The 18,103-nt window shown below is 52.2% G+C and overlaps 3 protein-coding genes across 3 annotated transcripts; 1 reads left to right on the top strand and 2 right to left on the bottom strand.

The window, feature by feature from the left end:
* Positions 1–5,193: 5,193 nt before the first annotated feature.
* On the bottom strand, positions 5,194–11,216 carry ZMYND15 (zinc finger MYND-type containing 15). Its single transcript, XM_070395472.1, has 13 exons — positions 9,907–11,216; positions 9,250–9,484; positions 9,003–9,158; positions 8,354–8,514; positions 7,685–7,837; positions 7,289–7,369; positions 7,023–7,139; positions 6,819–6,907; positions 6,634–6,732; positions 6,319–6,472; positions 6,177–6,235; positions 5,774–5,934; positions 5,194–5,481 (listed from the first exon to the last, which is right to left on the bottom strand). Exons 1-13 carry the CDS (start codon positions 10,484–10,486, stop codon positions 5,310–5,312), a joined length of 2,217 nt encoding a protein of 738 aa, XP_070251573.1. The 5' UTR covers positions 10,487–11,216; the 3' UTR covers positions 5,194–5,309.
* On the top strand, positions 10,916–15,856 carry CXCL16 (C-X-C motif chemokine ligand 16). Its single transcript, XM_070395473.1, has 5 exons — positions 10,916–11,006; positions 11,342–11,766; positions 12,359–12,497; positions 12,794–12,888; positions 14,970–15,856. The coding sequence occupies exons 2-5, from the start codon at positions 11,697–11,699 to the stop codon at positions 15,401–15,403; spliced, it is 738 nt and encodes a 245-aa protein (XP_070251574.1). The 5' UTR covers positions 10,916–11,006; positions 11,342–11,696; the 3' UTR covers positions 15,404–15,856.
* On the bottom strand, positions 15,691–18,103 carry MED11 (mediator complex subunit 11). Its single transcript, XM_070395474.1, has 3 exons — positions 17,907–18,103; positions 17,558–17,688; positions 15,691–16,907 (listed from the first exon to the last, which is right to left on the bottom strand). Exons 1-3 carry the CDS (start codon positions 17,989–17,991, stop codon positions 16,770–16,772), a joined length of 354 nt encoding a protein of 117 aa, XP_070251575.1. The 5' UTR covers positions 17,992–18,103; the 3' UTR covers positions 15,691–16,769.

The following is an 18,103-nucleotide window of genomic DNA, read 5'->3' as shown; positions in this document are numbered from 1 at the left end:
TTTTCATTTTTTTTCTTCTTAGTTTGCATTTTCTTATGCATCCAGTGAACCAAATCCTGGGAGTTGGCCCCAATGCTGAATTCCATCTGTAACTTTTTCCTTCAGTAAATGATTGCTACACAGCTGCTGCTCCATAGCAGTGGTGACCACGTGACCACCCAAGATACAAAGGTTCCTCATTCCTTACCCTTTCATTCTTTCTTTTCCTAAACTAATATAGGGGAGGGGCATGAGATCTACATAAATTTAAATCAGGGGACTGCTCCATGCTGCCTGACATGGAACTCAGCTGACCTGAGATGCAAGCAGACCACAAATTCCTGCAAAGATTAACAGCTACTCACCCATACCTTACTGGTTAAACATACCATAAAGGGAAAACAGAATATTACAAAATATACCTTGTAAAAGGTTAAAGTTAATCCTAACGATTTTTCCACTCTGTATTTCCCCATACCAGCAATTTTCCATAGAAACTGTTATCATCATAATTAGCTAGTTATTAACATTAACAATAAGAAGAGAGCAAAGGGGAAGCCATCTGGTCATCTGGCAGCTTCATCAGGAAACTACTAGCACAAATTCACTCTCCCCTGGGAAACACTGGTCCATTCCCTGCAAATCACTGGGGGAAGGGGTTGAACAAACAGGGAGATGGACACGTGCAGTGAAGTTGGGAAGAAGATATTTGGCTAAGGTGGTAAAGCCACTGCAAGCGTGAGAAATCCTGAAGGGTTAATTGGTTAAGTTCCTAGTTATCAGCCCTGGACATCGAGTTCTCTCTCTGTCTCTCGCTCTCGCTCTCGCTTCCTGTTCGCTGTTGCACTCTCTTGCTCCCTGAGCCACATTTGTCCCCTGCACTCACCCTCCACGTGGCCTTAAGCAGTCTGCCTGGGCCATGCAGACTCACTCTCAGGAGGCTGGCCTGGCCCGGACTTTTAAATGGAGCAGAAACTCTGGACCCCGGTTTTTATTTTCGCTCTGCTATAGACAAGATTGGACTTCTTCCATGGCAGGATGAAGGGAGACGGGACATTGGAAACCCAGGGGGTTAATTCCACGGAAATAAAAATCACTCATCCTCTCATAAGAGTCTCAGGAAATTCCTTCCCTTGAGAAATCGTAAAATCTCCACTTCCACCAGTAACAGGGCGGGATGCAGAGGGCACCCCACCAATCACAAAACTATAAACAGATATAAGTTCAACTTCTAGAGGGGGTTGAGGTCTCTTTTCTTTCTCTCGTGAGGAGAGTCCGCTACTCTGTTTATGGAGTGGCTTTTTTTGCTTGTCCTCTCTGCTCAATTAAATCTACTTTTCCACTTACCCTTTTATCTGGCTCACATCTTGAATTCTTTCTTGCGAGAAGCCAAGAACCCTCTTGGCTTGGGGCTTGAGTCTCCCCTAGGGACTGACCCCTCAGGCATCAAAACTATATATTTCTGGCCCTGGCCAATGTGGCTCAGTTGGTTGGAGCATCGTCCCATGCACTGGAGGATCTTGGGTTTGATTCCCAGTTAGGGCACATACCTAGGTTGAGGTTTGATCCCTCATTGGGGCGTAAACAGGAGGCACCAATCAATGTGTCTCTCTCACATTGATGTCTCCCTCTCTCCCTCTCTCTCTCTCCCTCCCTTTTTAAAATCAATTAAAAAACAAACAAACAAACAAAAAAACCCCACCACATATTTCTGTGAACCAGGGCCAATCTAGCAAATCTCACTCTGAAACCAACCACTAGCTGTTTTTACCACCAGCACTTCTTACAACAAATTTGTGTGTTATTTCCCCCCTCACTAACCAATTCTCCAACTACCCAGACACCAACTGGGTGTCCTGCAATTCAGTTCTGACACTAAATACCCAGAGTAAGCTTAATCCCTCAAGACTGATCCCCACTTCAGATGCCAACCATAAGTTCAGACCTCCTGTACTTCTTCTGACTGACTATAACTCGTGGGTTCCCATGACTCCCCGCCCCCGCCCCCCCCCCCCGCCCAGGTTCACTAATTACTAGAATGGCTCACAGAACTCAGGAAAACAGTTTACTTATTAAAGGGAGAGCCAAATGGAAGAGAGGCATAGGGCAAGGTATAGGAGCGTGGTGTGAGCTTCCGTGCCTTCTCTAGGTGTGCCATTCTCAGCACCTCCGTGTGTTCACCATCCCTGAAGCTCTCTGAACCCCATTGGGAAGGGGTGTTTACGAAGATTCCATTATGGAGGCAGGATTGATTAAATATTGGTGATTAACTCAATCTCCAATTCCCCTCACATGTCCTTGGGGTTTAGGGGTGGGGCAGAAAGTTCCAGCCCTCTGATCACATGGTTAGTTCCTCTAGCAACTGGCCCCCATCCTGAAGTTAAATAGGGGCTTATCTAGGGTCACCTAATTAGCATAAACACAAATATGGTTAAAAGGAGTTTAAAAATAATAAAAGACATCCCTATCACACTGAAAATTCCAAGGGTTTTAAGCCAGAAACCCATGGAAAGACCAAATATATATTTCTTACTACATCACAGTATCACAGGAGTATGATAAAATGGGAAAAATGCTGATAATTATTCAAGTTGGTTGATGGCTATAGAGAGACTGGTTATACTAAATCCCTGGGTTTTGTCAATATTTGAAAACTTACCACCAGCACTTCTTACAACAAATTTGTGTGTTATAAAAGAGAATGACAGAAAGAGAAAGAGGCACCTTATAAGCCATATAGTGAGGAGCCAGAACTTGATTTTTAACTTTTTATTTTGAAACTAGAGGCCCGGTGCATGAAAATTCATGCACTGGGTGGTGGTGGGGTGGCTCCCTCAGCCTGGCCTGTGCCCTCTTACAGCCCAGGACCCCTCAGGGGATGTCCAACTGACGGTTTAGGCCCACTCCTCGGGGGATCAGGCCTAAGCTGGCAGTCAGACATCCCTTTGGCGGCCTGGGAGCACTGCTGAGGAGGCAGCGGAGGCTCCCACCACCACTGCTGCACTGGCTAGCCATGAGCCGGCTTCTGGTTGAGTGGCACTCCCCCTGTGGAAGAACACTGACCACCAGGGGGCAGCTCCTGCATTGAGCTCTGCCACCTGATGGTCAGTGCATGTCATAGCAACCGGTCGTTCTGCTGTTAGGGTTCATTTGCATATTACCCTTTTATTATGTAGGTCAATTTTAGATTTATAGATGAGTTGCAAAATAGTAGAGCATTCCCATACACCCTCTGCCCATCTTTCTTTAATGTTACATCTTATATAACCATGGCATATTTATGAAAACTAAGAAATTAGCATTGATACAATACCATTAGTGAAACTACAGACTTTATTCAGATTTCTCCAGTACTTCCACACTAATGTCCTTTTTAGTTTTAGGATTCAATGCAGGATACTGCATATTTAGCAGTCATGTCTCCTCCGTCTCTTCCAATCTGTCAGTTACCTAGTCTTTCCTTGCTTCTGATGACTTTTGACATTTTTGAAGAATAGTGGCCAGGTATTTTTAGAGACTGTTTTACAATTTGGATTTGTCTGATGTTTTCTCATGATTAGATTGAGGTTATGGATTTTTACATATATATATATATATACATATATATATATATATATTATTGATTTTTTTACAGAGAAGGGAGAGGGATAGAGAGTTAGAAACATCAATGGGAGCAAAACATCGATCAGCTGCCTCCTGCACACTCCCTACTGGGGATATGCCCGCAACCAAGGTACATGCCCTTGACCGGAATCGAACCTGGGACCCTTCAGTCCACAGGCTGACGCTCTATCCACTGAGTCAAACTGGTTAAGGCTACAAATATATTTTTATTGATTTTTAGAAAGAGAGGAAGGGAGAGGAGAGAAAGAGAAACATCAATGTGAGAGCAAAACATCAATTGACTGCCTCCTGCATGCCTTCTGTACCAGAGATTGAGCCTGAAACCCAGGCATGTCCAACCGGGAATCAAACTGGCAACCTTTTGGTGCATGGGATGATGACCAACCAACTGAGCCACACGGGCCAGGGCTGAGGTTATAGATTTTTACAAAGAATACTACAGTGGTGATGTGGCCTTCTCTTTGCATCATGTCAGGAAACATACGATGTTAACATGACATTTCTTTAACCTTAATCACTTGGTTAAGGTGGTACCTGCCGGTTACTCCACTATTTCTCCTTTTCTATATTCATGAGAATCAGTAAGTCCAGCCAACACTCAAGAGGACTTTAAAAGCAGAGTGAAGCCTGGCCGGTGTGGCTCAGTGGTTGAGAGTTGACCTACGAACTAGGAGGTCACCGTTTCATTCCCAGTCAGGGCACATGCCCTGGTTGTAGACTCGATCCCCAGTAGGGGGCGTGCAGGAGGCAGCTGTTCAATGACTCTCATCATTGATGCTTCCATCTCCCTACTCCCTTTCTCTCTGAAATCAATAAAAATATATTAAAAAAAAAAAAAAGCAGAGTGAAGTCACTGAAGAGATTTGTGAACGGCGGTAATGTGTTCCAATGTCTGTTTTAGAAGGCATACACTGGCTAAAATGAGGAGTTGAGTTTGTGGTGGGACTGGACCTAAACTGGTGGATTTGACTGACTAGCAGTCTGATTGCAGGTGTTGGCTCTTGATTGGCTACACGTGATGAGAGGAGGTGACGTCAAGGCCTCCAGGTGTCTAATTTGGACAGGTGAGTGGCTGGGGCCTTGCACGGAATATAAACCAAAGGCTGTGTGTCCCCATGGGAGGCTGTGTGCCCCCCCTGACCCCCAGGGAGAAGCTACTTTCTGCTTCTTGGTCTTGCTCTGAGGCAGGGGAATGACTTACCCACATACACAGTCTAGACTAGACCAGTGGTTCTCAACCTTCTGGCCCTTTAAATACAGTTCCTCATGTTGTGACCCAACCATAAAATTATTTTCGTTGCTACTTCATAACTGTAATGGTGCTACTGTTATGAATCGTCATGTAAATATCTGATATGCAGGGTGGTCTTAGGCGACCCCAGTGAAAGGGTCGTTCGACCGCCAAAGGGGTCGCGACCCACAGGTTGAGAACCGCTGCACTAGCCGTTTGGGATTGACCAGCAGGGCCAGCGTCTCGGAGAGGGGACAGCCACGGAGGGACTGGAAGACGCCGCAGGGAACTGAGTCATCCCTAAGCCCTTTCCTCCCCTCCCCGTTCGGTGACCCAGTTATGAGCGTGGGACTCCGTGGTTTCCAACAAGCAATTTTATTTAACTTTTCCGCGTGCGGCCAAGCGGCCTGCCCCTCGGCCTCCGAGGCCTGGGGGGGGTGGGGTGGGGGGGGGGCGGCCCGCTACCGCCCAGCCCTCACCTCCGCCGGCGGGGCCCCCGCCCGGGTTTCTTCTCCCCGCGGCGCCTTCGGGCGGGGGCTGCGGGAGCCGCGGGGGTCGGGGCTGCGGGCCCGGGCCCCGGCGCCGCGCGGGCCCCGCTGCCCTGCGAAGGCTTGTAGACCAGGTGGAAGATGAAGGCGTTGCAGTACCTGCGCGGGGCGGGGCGCCGTCAGGGAGGAGGGTAGCGGGTCTGGGGGTGGGCGCGGAGCTGGAGGGAGTTTGTGCGTTGGCTCTGAAGAGGGGTGTGCGGGGCTGTGGAGACCCGCCGAGAGGGCACGCGCAGTCGGGGCAGAAAAGGCAGGTTGTCGGGCTGGGCGAGGAGGGTCCCAGGAGAGCAGAGGCGATGCTGGGGCTGGGCTTTGGAATGCGCGGTCGGAGAGGAAGCAGCTAAGGCGGGGGTGGGAGGGGGAGAGCACAGGGGTGGGGGTGGGGGGTGCTTACCAGGGCATGCAGTTGTCGGCCGCTCTGAGACGAAACGGGGAGCGGAAAGGGTTGGGCTGTGGGGGGCTGGTGCCCCCTCCGGCGGCCACTGCCATGGTCTGTTCGTCCATCACACAGCCGTACTCGCTGCTCTCGGTGAAGAAGGCGGGCACTCGGAGGGACTGGGGTGGGGGCCGGGCCTCAGACACTCAGAGAGGCTCCTGCCCCCAGGGACCTCCCCAGCAGCAAGGGTAGTGGACTGGGTTGCACACTGAGCCCCCCCCACCCCAAAGGCCGGGATGGAGGAGAGGGCAAGAGGCAGCCCCGGGTCAGTGGAACAGATGCTGGAGAAGCGGAGACTTTCAGGAAAGGAGGAGGGACTGGGCAGGAGGTGAGAGAAGTTCCCTTTTGCCCCTTTGCCCACCTGTAAGCGGGGCAGCGAGCTCAGCCAAGTATCTTTGAGACCAAAGCCCGAGTTAAATCCTGTGGACGAGGGAGAGCAGGGAGAAGCTGGCTGCCATGTCTCCCTCCTCCCTCCCAGGCGCACTCCTACCCCGGGTTCTTACCAATAACCAAGTCGGGCTTGGGCCCCTGGAGCAGGTGGTAGGGCCGAGCAGACACTTTGATCTGCAGGTCCCTCCGGCCCCCCTTCTCCTTAGTTCCAGAGCTGAGCCGAGCTGACACCCCGGAACCAGGACGGACGGAGACTTCAGGGCCATCCTGGGGGGCCAGGAGTGGGGTGCAGAAACCACTGGAAGTTAGGGTGCTGGAGGATGCATCAGGCAAGACCAAGGAGAGGGGAGGAGGGAGCAGAAGGGCGAGGCGGAATGAGGACAGTAGGAGGGCCAGGGATGAAGAGCAGGGAACCCCTCAGCCCTCACCCTCTGCAGGGTAAAATGCTGCTGGTCACTCTCGGGGGGCAGGCCGTCACCCACAAACTGTAGTTCCAGGGCCACGTGGGGGAGCAAGACCAAGAGCTCCTAAAGGACAGAGAGGCAGATCGGGGTCCCACCCTGCACCCACTTTGCCACCCAAATGCCCAACCTTCAGGCCTGGAGGGACTTACCCAGAACACCATGACAAGGTCAAACTCCTTCCCGGCCTCCACCACGTGGATTTTCAGAGATTGTTTGTTCTGGATGTTGAGCTCGGGGACTGTGTGAGAAGCTGGCCATTTAAGGGTCTGGTCTCCCTCCTCTTCCCTCCTGCCCCCTACCAGCTCCCTGCTGCCCTGCTTGAAGCACTCCTCCCCCTCATCCGCGCTCCTTACAGGACTGGGGCACCAGGTGGGTGATGACGTAGTACACAGTCAGCGGGTAGGTGAGCAGCACAGCCATGGGGGAGTCCAAGCTGAGGCCCCGCCATGTGTAGTAATCCTGCCACGAGCCTGGGGAGAGTGGGTTACTGGGGGACCTGGCCCCAGGTCTGGACCCCAATGCCTCCCGCCTCATAGTCCCCCTTATCTCAGCCACCCAGACTGCTGGCTCTCCAGTCACTATCCCTGCCCCTAGTTCCTACAGGGTCCCTCCAGCTCACCAAAGAGGCCCCTGGGTGGATCTGGGGGCACAGGAGGCATCAGGACAGGCCCGTCCCCCTGGAGAAGCTGGTAGGGATCTCCTGAGAGGAGGAGAGAAAGAGGAGGGAGAGAAAGTGTCAGGGAGACCCCCACCTGACATTCCCCCCTCTCTCTTCCAAAGGAGCTGTATTACCTGAGGGAGGACCTGGGGGAGTTGGGGGAGGGGGTGGCCTAGGGATGGTTTTGGGATGGGGAGGGCAGCAGTGACTTAGAAGGTTGAGGAAGGGACTGAAATGGCCCTGGTTGTAGTGTAGGGTTTGGTGTGTATATGGAGGGGTTATCTGGGACCCAGACAACTGTATTCCCTCCCACCCTTTCTCCCTGAGAGGCCCGTGCCTGAGGAGAGGTCCACGCACCGTTGAGAAGAAGGCTGCGGGATGGTGTGCTGCCCCGGGGGTGCCTGGGGGTGCCAGGGCCTGGGATCAGCATGCTGATCTGGGTCCAGTAGCCACGAGTGAGGCCTCGTGAGGCCAGGAAGGCCTCCTTGTTGAAGGTTTCACTGGTCACCTCTGGAGAAGGGGGAGGAGAAGGTTGAGGGCCTGGTGGCTAGGATCCCCCAGACTTTAGCTCTCCTCAGCCTCTCCCAAGGACTCTGGGTCTGAGTCTGGTGCTAGTCAGGGAGAGAACTAACATTTCTGAGTGCCTACAGTGTAGCAGCAGAATTCCTATAACAATTCCTGGGAACATTTGTTAGATCCCTATTTTACAGATGAGAAAACAAAGGTGCTAAGACACAGAGTGATTTGCTTAAGGTCACCAGTTAGAGGTGGAGCTGGGTAGCAAGTGTTTGAATCGCCAGTTCTAAGTCCCCTAAACTATCTCAGGGCCCCGGGCACTGAGTCCTTAGCTCCAGAAACTCTGTCTCCAGCCTCAAGGTCTAGCCCCTCTGCCCCAAATACCCAGCATTCAACCCTCATTCCAGGGATCCAGACTTAACCTCCAGGACCATGTTCCCAGACATCCAGGCCCCAGACACAAAGGCCCGGTCCCAGTTCCCCCTCCCCAGCCTGACCTCCCTATGGTACCTGCAGTGTAGGTGAAAGGCAGAGTTGCCAGTTCCCCTGTCCGCTCCATGAAGGCTGCAAGCCTCGGGCACCAAAATCTGTGGCTCACATCATCTGGGCATCGCCGCCAGTCGGCCCGGAGACAGGCCTCTCCACAGTACAATACAGCACTACACTGGGGGCTGGGGTCACAGGGAGTGGTAGGCACCTGGTGTTAAGCTCTGTAAGTTCTTTGTCTGCCATCTGTCTGCCCTGCAGCTGCCCAATCTCAGTCTGTTTGTCTGTATTCTCTCTGCCAGTAACAGCTTGTTTTCTTTCTTTTAAAAAAAATCCTCATCTGAGGATATTTTCCCATTGATTTTTAGAGAGAGTAAAGGGGAGGGGGAGAGACACAGAAAGAGAAACATCGATGTGAGAGAGACACACCACCAGGGCCAGGGATCGAGCCTGCAACCCAGGTACATGCCCTTGACCGGGAATCAAACCCGGGACACTTCAGTCTATCGGCTGACACTCTATCCACTGAGCCAAACTGTCTAGGGCAACAACTTGTTTTCTTCACCTAATTTCCTTGTCCCTCACTCTGTCTATAGGGTCCCCCACCGGCCTCTCTGTTTGCCTGACTGTTGGGGTCTTCCTTCCTCTCACTCCATCTTTGCAGGCTGCTCACCAGGGTGTCAGCTTCACTTCAAAGCTGTGCTTGTGACAAACATGGCAGGTTCGAGCCCGAAGGGAGGCAAAGGTGAAGCCTGGCTGGGGACCCCATGTCCGCATTGGGGTCTTGGCTAACTTCACTCCCAGCCTTGGGACCAGACTCTCCAGCTCTCTGAATGGGGGTGAACAGGGGCATCAGGCTGCATGGTCCAGAAGTCCGGGCCCCCTAGGCCTCCCCACCCGAAGATACCAGATTTCTGTACCGGTGCAGCTGGGCATCTCCCACAGTAAGCTGTCGGGGCTTTCGAGGGTCTCCAGAGCCCATGGGGCAGGCCATGCTGTGGCAGAGGAGAGCATAGGCCCGAGGGGCCAGGTTCTCTGTCCATGAGCCCTTGCCTGCACTCCTCTGGGCTCCATCCATTAGCAGGTCAATGCCCAAGATGGTGCCATGTTCATCCGTCACCAGTAAGAGGCAGGCAAGGTGCAGGGGGGCAGCATCTGGGGAAGAAAAGTCAGAGGTGGGGGGTAGCAAAGATGATGGGATCAGGGGTATTAAACTCAAATGCCTACAGGGGGTGGGCAAGTAAACTGAGTGAGTAAAGGGAACCAAGTAGAGAGGATATGCCTTATCTTAAAGGGACAGCAGATACACAGTACCAGCATTTGCTGCCACTCTTTACTTTTTCTTAAGAAGGTGTAACTCCACACTTCCCGGAGTTTGTTTGTTTTTTTAAACAATATTTAAATGTTGGCTCAACTTAAAAAACAATGTGGGACAATAAAAACACCTTCTGAGGCCAGATTGGCCTGAAGCCACCCTTTTGTTTGTGGCTCCTCGCTGGGTTCTGAGTGGTAAGAGGGCTTCAGAGGGGGAGTATGTCTGCACAGGGGATAGGGCAGGGCCAGCCCTGGCTTCTTACCACTTCTTCGCCCCTTCCTCCTCTTAGGCCCAGTTTCGTCTTCTGCCCTCTCGTCTTGACAGCCATTCTCGCCACCTCCTTCCTTCTGCTCGGCCTCCTCTGGCTGCCCTGGAAGATTTGCTTCCTGGGGGGATTCCCTGCTCGTATGGACTGGCTCCCCATCCTCCTCTGGTTCTCCCTTCTCTGTGCCTGCACCCTCTTCCTCTCCATTTTCTTCCTCTTCCTCCTCTTCTTCTTCCTCCCCTTCCTCGCCTTCCTCCAAACTGACAAAGCTGACGTAGGGGCTTAGGTCTCGAAGGTGGAGCGGGGGCTGATCTCCCAGCAGCCAGCCCGCCCCCAGGCCTGGTCCAGGCTCTGCCCCTTGCCCCAAGCTGATGCCCACACTACGGTTGGGCAAGACATGGAGCACCCAAAGGGCAGGGTCCTGGGGCAGCCTTCTGATCTGCGCCTCCAACTGTCGCCAGCGGCCCTCCAGGCTGGTCTCCACAGCCCCACGCTCTGCCACGAACTTTCGGAACCAGCCAAAGAGGAGGGCAGTGAAATCAAGGAACTCATCTCGATATCCAGACACAAACTCCATGTCTTCAGGGGCACAGGGCCTGGGCGCAGACTAAGCCAGGGAAGGGGTTATACGGTGAGGAAAGGCTGTGCTGAGAATTTGGGGCTGGGTCACACCATGGGAGATTGGGTTTAAGAGTCACGTAGGGTGAGGTCTGTAGGTGAGTGTTAGGATCTGAGAATAAAGCTTTCAAGGCCGAAGATGGGAATCCCGGGATGAGAACGGGAGCTAGACTTGAAAGTGGACCCTTCGGGTTAAAGATGTACTCAGGCGTGAGATGGTATTTGGGGCTGAAAATGTGAGGCTCCAACCCTCAGAAGCAGGGTTTGGGCTGGGAACAGAGATGAGGGAGGGCTTATCCTACGGGGAAGGGCTTGGCAAGGAGGGGAGAACTTGGGATCCGTCTGTGGGGTGTGGGAGGAGGGAGCAGGCGCAGGAGCATCCCTTCAGTTTGGACCGGGTTGCGGGGAGCCCCCGTAGACCTAGCCTCTCCTGGCCGTTCCGCTCCTCCGGTACCTGCAGCCGCCACCACTTTTCGAAGGTAAATACCTCGGGGTGGGGGCGGGGTGACGTCAGGGTTGGGGAGCCCGTGGCCCGCTCCTCGCGTCTGGGCGCCCTGTGTTCCGGGAGGCCCGCGGGCTTTCCTGTCCTCATCACCCCGGACATGTGACTAAATCCCGCGGAGCCGGGGAAGTGAAAGCATCTTGGAGGCGGTGGCCGGTGAACCTCACTAGTGTCCCAGGTCCCCAGGGCCGACCTGGGCAGGCGAGCGGCGGGCGCGGCTGGCATCCCTCCACCGCGTCGGGTCCGCCGGTTGACACGCAGCCTCCTGCGCGCCTCGCTCCGCAGCCCACGTTCCCTGTCTCTTTTTTTCAGACATTCCCGGCCAACGGGTCCACGGAGCCTCCCGCCGAGTGCGTGGGCGCGGGCGGCGCAGCTCCGCCTCCGGGAATTTCCCACCCGCGGGAGTGCGGGCCGCACGGGGTGGACGGTACCGACTGCGCTGTCGGTTCGAGGCGCCACGAGCTGCGAGCGCGGGACCGAGGGTGAGCGGTGCCCCTCGCGCCGCCCCGTCCCGCCGTCTGGGCCGGGTCGCGCGCCCACGGCCTCGGTCGCTCCTAGGATCTTGGGTGCAGCCGGTGAAGGAAGTGAGAGCCTCAGAGGAACCTGCCGAACGATCGTCACTCACCGGAGCCTGTCGGGGAGCCAGCCTGAGCCCCGCGGCCCCGAGATGAGGTGCGGCTGGGGACCCCGGTCCCTCGCGCTCCGCCTCCTCCTGCTAGCGTGGCTGGCTGTGCCAGGTTCGTGGGGCCGGGCTGGGACCCAGATCCCCGAATCTGGGAAGGGGATGGCTGTGTGAGTGTGTATGTGTGTACTGTGTGTCGGGGAGACACTAGGGCCGCGGGATTGAGTTGAATAAGTGGGGAGCCAGGCGCGTTCGGATCCCCAGGGCAGCCAGGGCAGGGGGCGGGCCAGCTGCCTGGAGTTGGGGGTCAGGCTGCGGAACACCTGGATACAGGTGATATTATGAACATCTTTAAAAAAAATATATATTTTTTTTATTTCAAAGAGGGAGAGGAAGAGAGAGAGATAGAAACATCAATGATAAGAGAGAATGAATTGGCTGCCTCCTGCACACCCCCTACTGGGGATCCAGACGCAACCGGGGTGTGTGCCCTTGACCCGAATGGAACCCGGGCCTCTTCAGCCCGCAGGCCAAATAAACCGGCTGGGGCACGAACAGTCTTTAGGGGTGTGATTGGGGTTGAGCATGGCGATCAGGCCGGGGCCTAGGGGAGAGGATGCAGTGGGGCAGTGGGTTGGAGGATGAGTGACAAGCTGGTGGCGCACCTTGCCTGGGAACCTGTGCTTGACCTCCTCTGTCCCACTCAGGTGACGGCAACGAGGGCAGCAGAGCTGGAAGTTGTTATTGTGATAGAAGGTTTTTTTCTGACTCTCCAACGGTTAAAGACATGGAACGTTTCCAAAAACTACTGAAAGCCTATAATCGCTGTCGTCCTGGCTATGTCAGGTAATCCCACCCACCCCTGAGAAGGAAGGCAGCGCCTGCGCAATCCCTCCTTGCCAGGTGCCTCCAGGACCCTCTCTGGTCAAACTTGAACTCCTTCTGGGAGCACCTAACCCTTCTCTGGGTTGTTTGCCTTAATTCTCCACACTTTCATTTCCCTGTTCCACCTTCCCGGGAAATTCCCACTTGAGCAGAAACAGGTTGCTCTGGGAGGTGACCTCATGTCTTTGGAATGAGGAAAGAGGTGGGGAAGGGGGTGGGGGGGCTCCTGAAGCTAAAACCAGGTTGTTCCTCCGAAGGTTCCAACTAAAGTACCAACAACGGTCCTGGAGTGTATGCGGGGGCAGCAATGACCCGTGGGTGACTGAATTGACCCGCTGCTTTGATCGGAGCGGTGAGTGCTTTCCCCCTCTTCTCCAGGCTCTGTCTCCAGTGCTCCTCCGCCTTATAATTTCCTTCGCCTCAGACCTTCCCCCTGTGAGTCCTCACATTCCTATTCTGATGCTGGCCACAATACTTTCACTAAGTCCCTGTTCACCAAACATCATTCACTACCACTTTCATGATTTTTTGCTAGTTCACCCTGTGCTATTATTTACTTAATATTTTCCTTGAAATCAGGACACTATTTTTGTTTTCCATTCTCTTATGGAAATTTAAAGACATACAGTATACAAAAATTGAAAGAATTGTAAACATCCATATACCCACCACCTAGATCAGCGATGGCGAACCTATGACACGCATGTCAGAGGTGACACTCGAACTCATTTTTTTGGTTGATTTTTCTTTGTTAAATGGCATTTAAATATATAAAATAAATATCAAAAATATAAATCTTTGTTTTTCTATGGTTGCAAATATCAAAAAATTTCTATATGTGACACGGCACCAGAGTTGTTAGGGTTTTTCAAAATGCTGACACGCCGAGCTCAAAAGGTTCGTCATCAGTGACCTAGATCCTACAATACTTAGTTTTTATGTTTATATTTTACATATTTTTTAAAAAATACATATTTTATTGATTTTTTACAGAGAGGAAGGGAGAGAGATAGAGAGTTAGAAACATCGATGAGAGAGAAACATCGATCAGCTGCCTCCTGCACATCTCCTACTGGGGATGTGCCCACAACCCAGGTACATGCCCTTGGCCGGAATCGAACCTGGGACCTTTCAGTCTGCAGGCCGACGCTCTATCCACTGAGCCAAACTGGTTTCGGCTATTTTACATATTTTATATATGTACATAATAAAGCAAATATATTTTATATTTTACAGTATTGAGTTTACAGCATTTTAACTGTATTTGCTTTATTGCACATCCGTCTATCCATCCTCTATCATCAATCCACCTTATTTTTTTGATGCATTTCCAGGTAAGTTGCAGGCATGACTATACTTCACCCCCAAACATTTCAGCATGCATATAGAATTCAGTATTTTACTGTTCCTTTTTTCTTTTGAGGTAGAATTTACACACAATGAAATGAATAAATCTTTTTTTTGAAATGAATAAATCTTAAGTGTACATAAGGCACTTTAAAAAAATGGTTTTATTGATTTTAGTGAGAGGGAGATAGAAACATCCTCGATTGGCTGCCTCCTGAACACCCACTAGTGGGGACTGAGCCTGCAAGCTGGGCATGTGCCCTGACCAGGAATAGAACCAGCAACCTCCTGGTGCATAGGATGAAGCTCAACCAACTGAGCCACACTGGCCGGGCCACAAGCTACTTTTGAAAAATTAAGTAGCAACTTGCCCTAGGCAGTAATATCTGTGAAGTCATAAATATAATGCACTGGTTGTATTTTCTCCTAAAAGAAATACACAAGCATTAAAATACAAAGTGTTTTTCACATCCCACCTAAAGTCGTCTTGTGTAGCATACGTGGTAAGCTTATTGCCCTTTGAACTCTATAGGCCTACATTATTTCATGTAATACTCCCAGCTACTATGGCCCTTGCTACTAAAATTACCCCCACTTTACAGCTGAAACAAATGAGTCCCTGAGAGGTTAAGAGATAAGGGCAAGGTCACACAGCTACTTCATAACAGATTCCAACCCAAGTCTCTCTCTCTCGCTCTTTTGTTAAAAATACCTTATTGATTTTTAGAGAGAGGAAGGGAGAGAGAGATAAAAACATTAATTGGCTGCCTCAAGGGATTGAGCCCATAACTTGGGCATGTGCTCTGACTGGGAATCAAACCAGCAACCTCCTGGTGCATGTGTCGACACCCAACCACTGAGCAACACTGGCTGGGCCCAACCCCGGTCAGAACACACCTCTGTTCCAGTGGTTTCATGTTGCACTTGGTTCACTTCCTTCTCCCCCACCATTCACCTCTCCCCTGCCTTTCTCTCCTGGTCTTCAGCTGTTCCCCTGATATTCCCCTTGACCCACTACCCTTCCCTCTATCTGCTTCTTGACCCCGTCTCCTCATAATCATGATTCCTCACTTGTTGCCTTTCCAGAATGTGGACATGCTTACTCTGGGAGATTGGTCCAGCAGGAACATTCACCTCCCCCCAGCACCCAGATTCCAGAGTCCACTGAAGGGGCACCTGCAGTCACGGACACCCCTGCTCAGACGAACCTGCCACTCACTCTGCAGTCTACCCAGCAGCCTACGCTTCCAGTAGGAACACCATCCTTGGACAAAAAGCTCATCTACTCCCATGAAACCACTACTTCCTCTGTGGGCCACAGTGTACAGGCTGGACCTGAAGCTGGGGTGAACCAGAAGCAGTTGGAAGAAAATGTGGGTCCTACAGCTGGGTCACGTGTCATGGTGCCAATGCTGTCTCTCTTGGGCATTGTCTTCTTCCTCATTGGAGTCCTTTTCTGTGTGGTGTGTAACAGAAGTAAGCAGTCACTGCAGTACTCTCCAGGTAAAGTGGATCTCTGAAGCCCTCCACTGGGGACCAGAGCCTCCCTGGCAGGAATCCTGATCCCAGTGGCTTCCAGATAGCTGGAAACCCACCCCAGGCAGGCAAAGATGAAGGCTATCTGCACCATGGGCCGTAAGTCATGAGAGAAGAGTCAGCCAGAATACAGAATGGGGAGGGAGGGAGGGAGGGAAGCCACCATGGGCCCTGGAACCAGTGCTTGACCTTCAAAGCCAAGAAACACCAAGAAGATGGCAGCTAGAGCAGACTAGTGGGGGATGAAGGGGTAGAAAGTAGAAGCCATCCATTTAATTCACAAATCTTTATTGAGTACCTACTGTGTACCAGATTGTCTGATTAAATGTTTTGGAGTCTGATTCTCTAACTCAACCTATCACTTCCCCACCCCAACTACTCTTGATCTCAGAGCTCATCCCTCAATTTCTTTTCTAGATTTGCAGCTTCAATATATACCTGTGGCATCATATTCCAACAGTTGGGCTAAGAATGGAAGCTTGTGAGAGTAGAAAATGTGATTTATCCACTACCATAAACATTTAATAAACTGGAACATTCTCTCTGGCACATAGTAGGCACTCTGTACATATTTGTTACTGTTTAACACCAGCCACTGCCCTCTGTTAGAACTTTCTTTTTGTCTTTACAGTGTGTAAAATTCTGAATGTATATTATTTTTACTAAAAAGTATTTTTCTAATTACTGACTCTTCTTTCTGTGTACATTGGCCTCATGCCCTTGCCCCTTTACCATGATTCCTGGCTTCAGCTTCTCTGCTGATGGTACCCCCCGCCCCAAAGTCTCTCTATACCACACCAACTTTAGCCCTCACCTGCTTCCTCCCCTGACCCCACACTTAAGGCCTGGGTTTTCCCACCCTCCCTCAGCAGCCACCAGCTGCCATCCAGGCTGGATTTACTTCCTCAATCCCTTGTGTCACTCCTATATGCCCCAGTCTCAGTCTGAGCTCACTGTCTTTATTGTTGTTGTTTTTCATTATCAAAACCCTTAGTTCCTGTTTTCTCTCTTCCAATGAAGAATGTGTCTTCATTGGGTCAAGTCTGCGGAAGGGAACAAGGACACGAAGTATCTGAGCAAGTGGGTTGGGTGACTGACTCTTTATCTCCTGTCTGAGCTTGTCAGGACTTTGGTGATGTTAGAGCAGGAGCACCTGCTAGAGGAGCCAGCACAGAGTCGCAGGCAGACGTGGGCTTAAAGTTCTCCATTCCCACCTTTTGCCTCTTTGTCCTCATATATGACCAGCAGGGCATGCATGGCAGCCTGCGCTCCTCAATCTACAGGTCCCCAGGTTCTGTCCCGGGGGGCAGGTGGTGATCTGCCTCCAAGATGTCTCTCTGCCCACTTGGCTTAGTTTTCCAGCATCTGCTCACAGGTTCGGGCCACATCGCTGAGCTTGAGGCGAGCATAGTCCACTCGCTTTAGTGCCATCTGACAGTCCTTCCTTGAAGAGTAGCTGGAGCCCTCGTGGGGCTGCCCTGTGGCCACCTAGAGGACATTTCAACTGGTCAACGAAGCCTCCCCTCCCCCCATCCATCTCCCCAACAAGACATCAGGTCTCTTGTCTCATTTCTTTCCAGAGTTTGAATTCATACCACATGGTAGCTGGATGACGTAGGGCAAACCACTTAACTTCTGATGACCTCATCTGGAAAATGGGGGTGACAATAACTAATTCGTAGAGTTGTACAGTTAAATAAGATCACGCTGCGTGTCTGGTACATTGTAAAAGTTTGGTAAATAGTGGTTGCTATTGTAATGACTTCAGAAGCGTCTCAGTCCCGTCTCTTTTATCAGGAAGTAGCTATCTGGGGTTTCAGGCTCCTCAGGTCAGTTTCTAGGGACAAAGTCCTGCGACACGCCCTTGGGTTTACAAGCCCTCTCCCAGAACTTCCTTATCTAGTGGATCATGTGATGAAACTCGTGAATAGGCAAGGCCGCCTTTCCTTCCAGAGGAAGAAACCAGCCCTGGAACGGAGGAGTCCTGCCAGGGTCATTCACCCGGCTTGGCGCCGGCTCCGGCGGCCTGGTCCTGCCTGGCTCCCGAGGTCAAGGCTCCGCCGGGGCCCTCTGAAGGCTAAGGCTAAGGCTATGGCAGAGAGCTGGGTGGGCACCTGCACCTCCCACCACCCACCCACCTGGGTTAGGTAGCGGATCTGAGCCGACAGCTCCGCTTCTACGTGTTGCACCGACGCCGTGAAAGCCACCGCTTGTCGGTCTAGCAGCCGCTCATTGGTTTTTTCCTTGGAAAGTTCCAGGATTACGGTACCTGCAGGGGCAGAGGGAGGGCAGGGCTACTCAGAGACCGGCAGTCCGCCCCGCCCAAGGGCCAGCCCCTCAACCCCCTACCCCCTACCCCCGACCCTCCCGCGCAGCACTAGCACGTAGGTCCTAGGATCCTTCCCCATCCCCGCTCCTAATCTCGGGTTGGCGCATGTGCACGGGGCTCGGGCTCGCTCTCGGCCTTCCGGTCGTCGTTTCCCGAACCTGCATTCTGAAGGATGGCGCCGATTTCCCGTTCGATGTCTTCCAAGGCGCGTAGTCGCTCGTTTGCCAGGCTGTAGGTAGCCATTATCTGTCGCTCGGGGAACCCACCGGATTTTCCCCTTTTGCTGAGCGCGGCGTTTGAGCCCGGAAGGGCACGTCGGTTTCCGCCGGCGCCGAGAGCGATCTCTAGCCGACAC

This window comes from Myotis yumanensis, unplaced genomic scaffold, assembly GCF_028538775.1.
Source record: "Myotis yumanensis isolate MYYU_CA2020_CCGP unplaced genomic scaffold, mMyoYum1.0.hap1 SCAF_16, whole genome shotgun sequence".
NCBI classification, from domain to species: Eukaryota; Metazoa; Chordata; class Mammalia; order Chiroptera; family Vespertilionidae; genus Myotis; species Myotis yumanensis.
Note: the sequence above shows the minus strand (reverse complement) of the source record. Positions and strands in the feature narration are given on the sequence as shown.

Bases quoted from the DNA above. Each gene is read 5' to 3' on its own strand.
- ZMYND15 (XM_070395472.1), bottom strand. From the start codon at position 10,486: ATGGAGTTTGTGTCTGGATATCGAGATGAGTTCCTTGATTTCACTGCC. The intron at 8,515-9,002 runs GTGAGCAGCCTG...CTGTGACCCCAG, and splicing joins GAAGTGAAGCTGACACCCTG to CCCCCAGTGTAGTGCTGTAT. The intron at 6,473-6,633 runs GTGAGGGCTGAG...CTGGCCCCCCAG, and splicing joins AGCATTTTACCCTGCAGAGG to GATGGCCCTGAAGTCTCCGT.
- CXCL16 (XM_070395473.1), top strand. From the start codon at position 11,697: ATGAGGTGCGGCTGGGGACCCCGGTCCCTCGCGCTCCGCCTCCTCCTG. The intron at 11,767-12,358 runs GTTCGTGGGGCC...TGTCCCACTCAG, and splicing joins AGCGTGGCTGGCTGTGCCAG to GTGACGGCAACGAGGGCAGC. The intron at 12,889-14,969 runs GTGAGTGCTTTC...TTGCCTTTCCAG, and splicing joins CCGCTGCTTTGATCGGAGCG to AATGTGGACATGCTTACTCT.
- MED11 (XM_070395474.1), bottom strand. From the start codon at position 17,991: ATGGCTACCTACAGCCTGGCAAACGAGCGACTACGCGCCTTGGAAGAC. The intron at 17,689-17,906 runs GTTCGGGAAACG...CTGCCCCTGCAG, and splicing joins CGCCATCCTTCAGAATGCAG to GTACCGTAATCCTGGAACTT. The intron at 16,908-17,557 runs GTGGGTGGGTGG...AATGTCCTCTAG, and splicing joins AGATCCGCTACCTAACCCAG to GTGGCCACAGGGCAGCCCCA.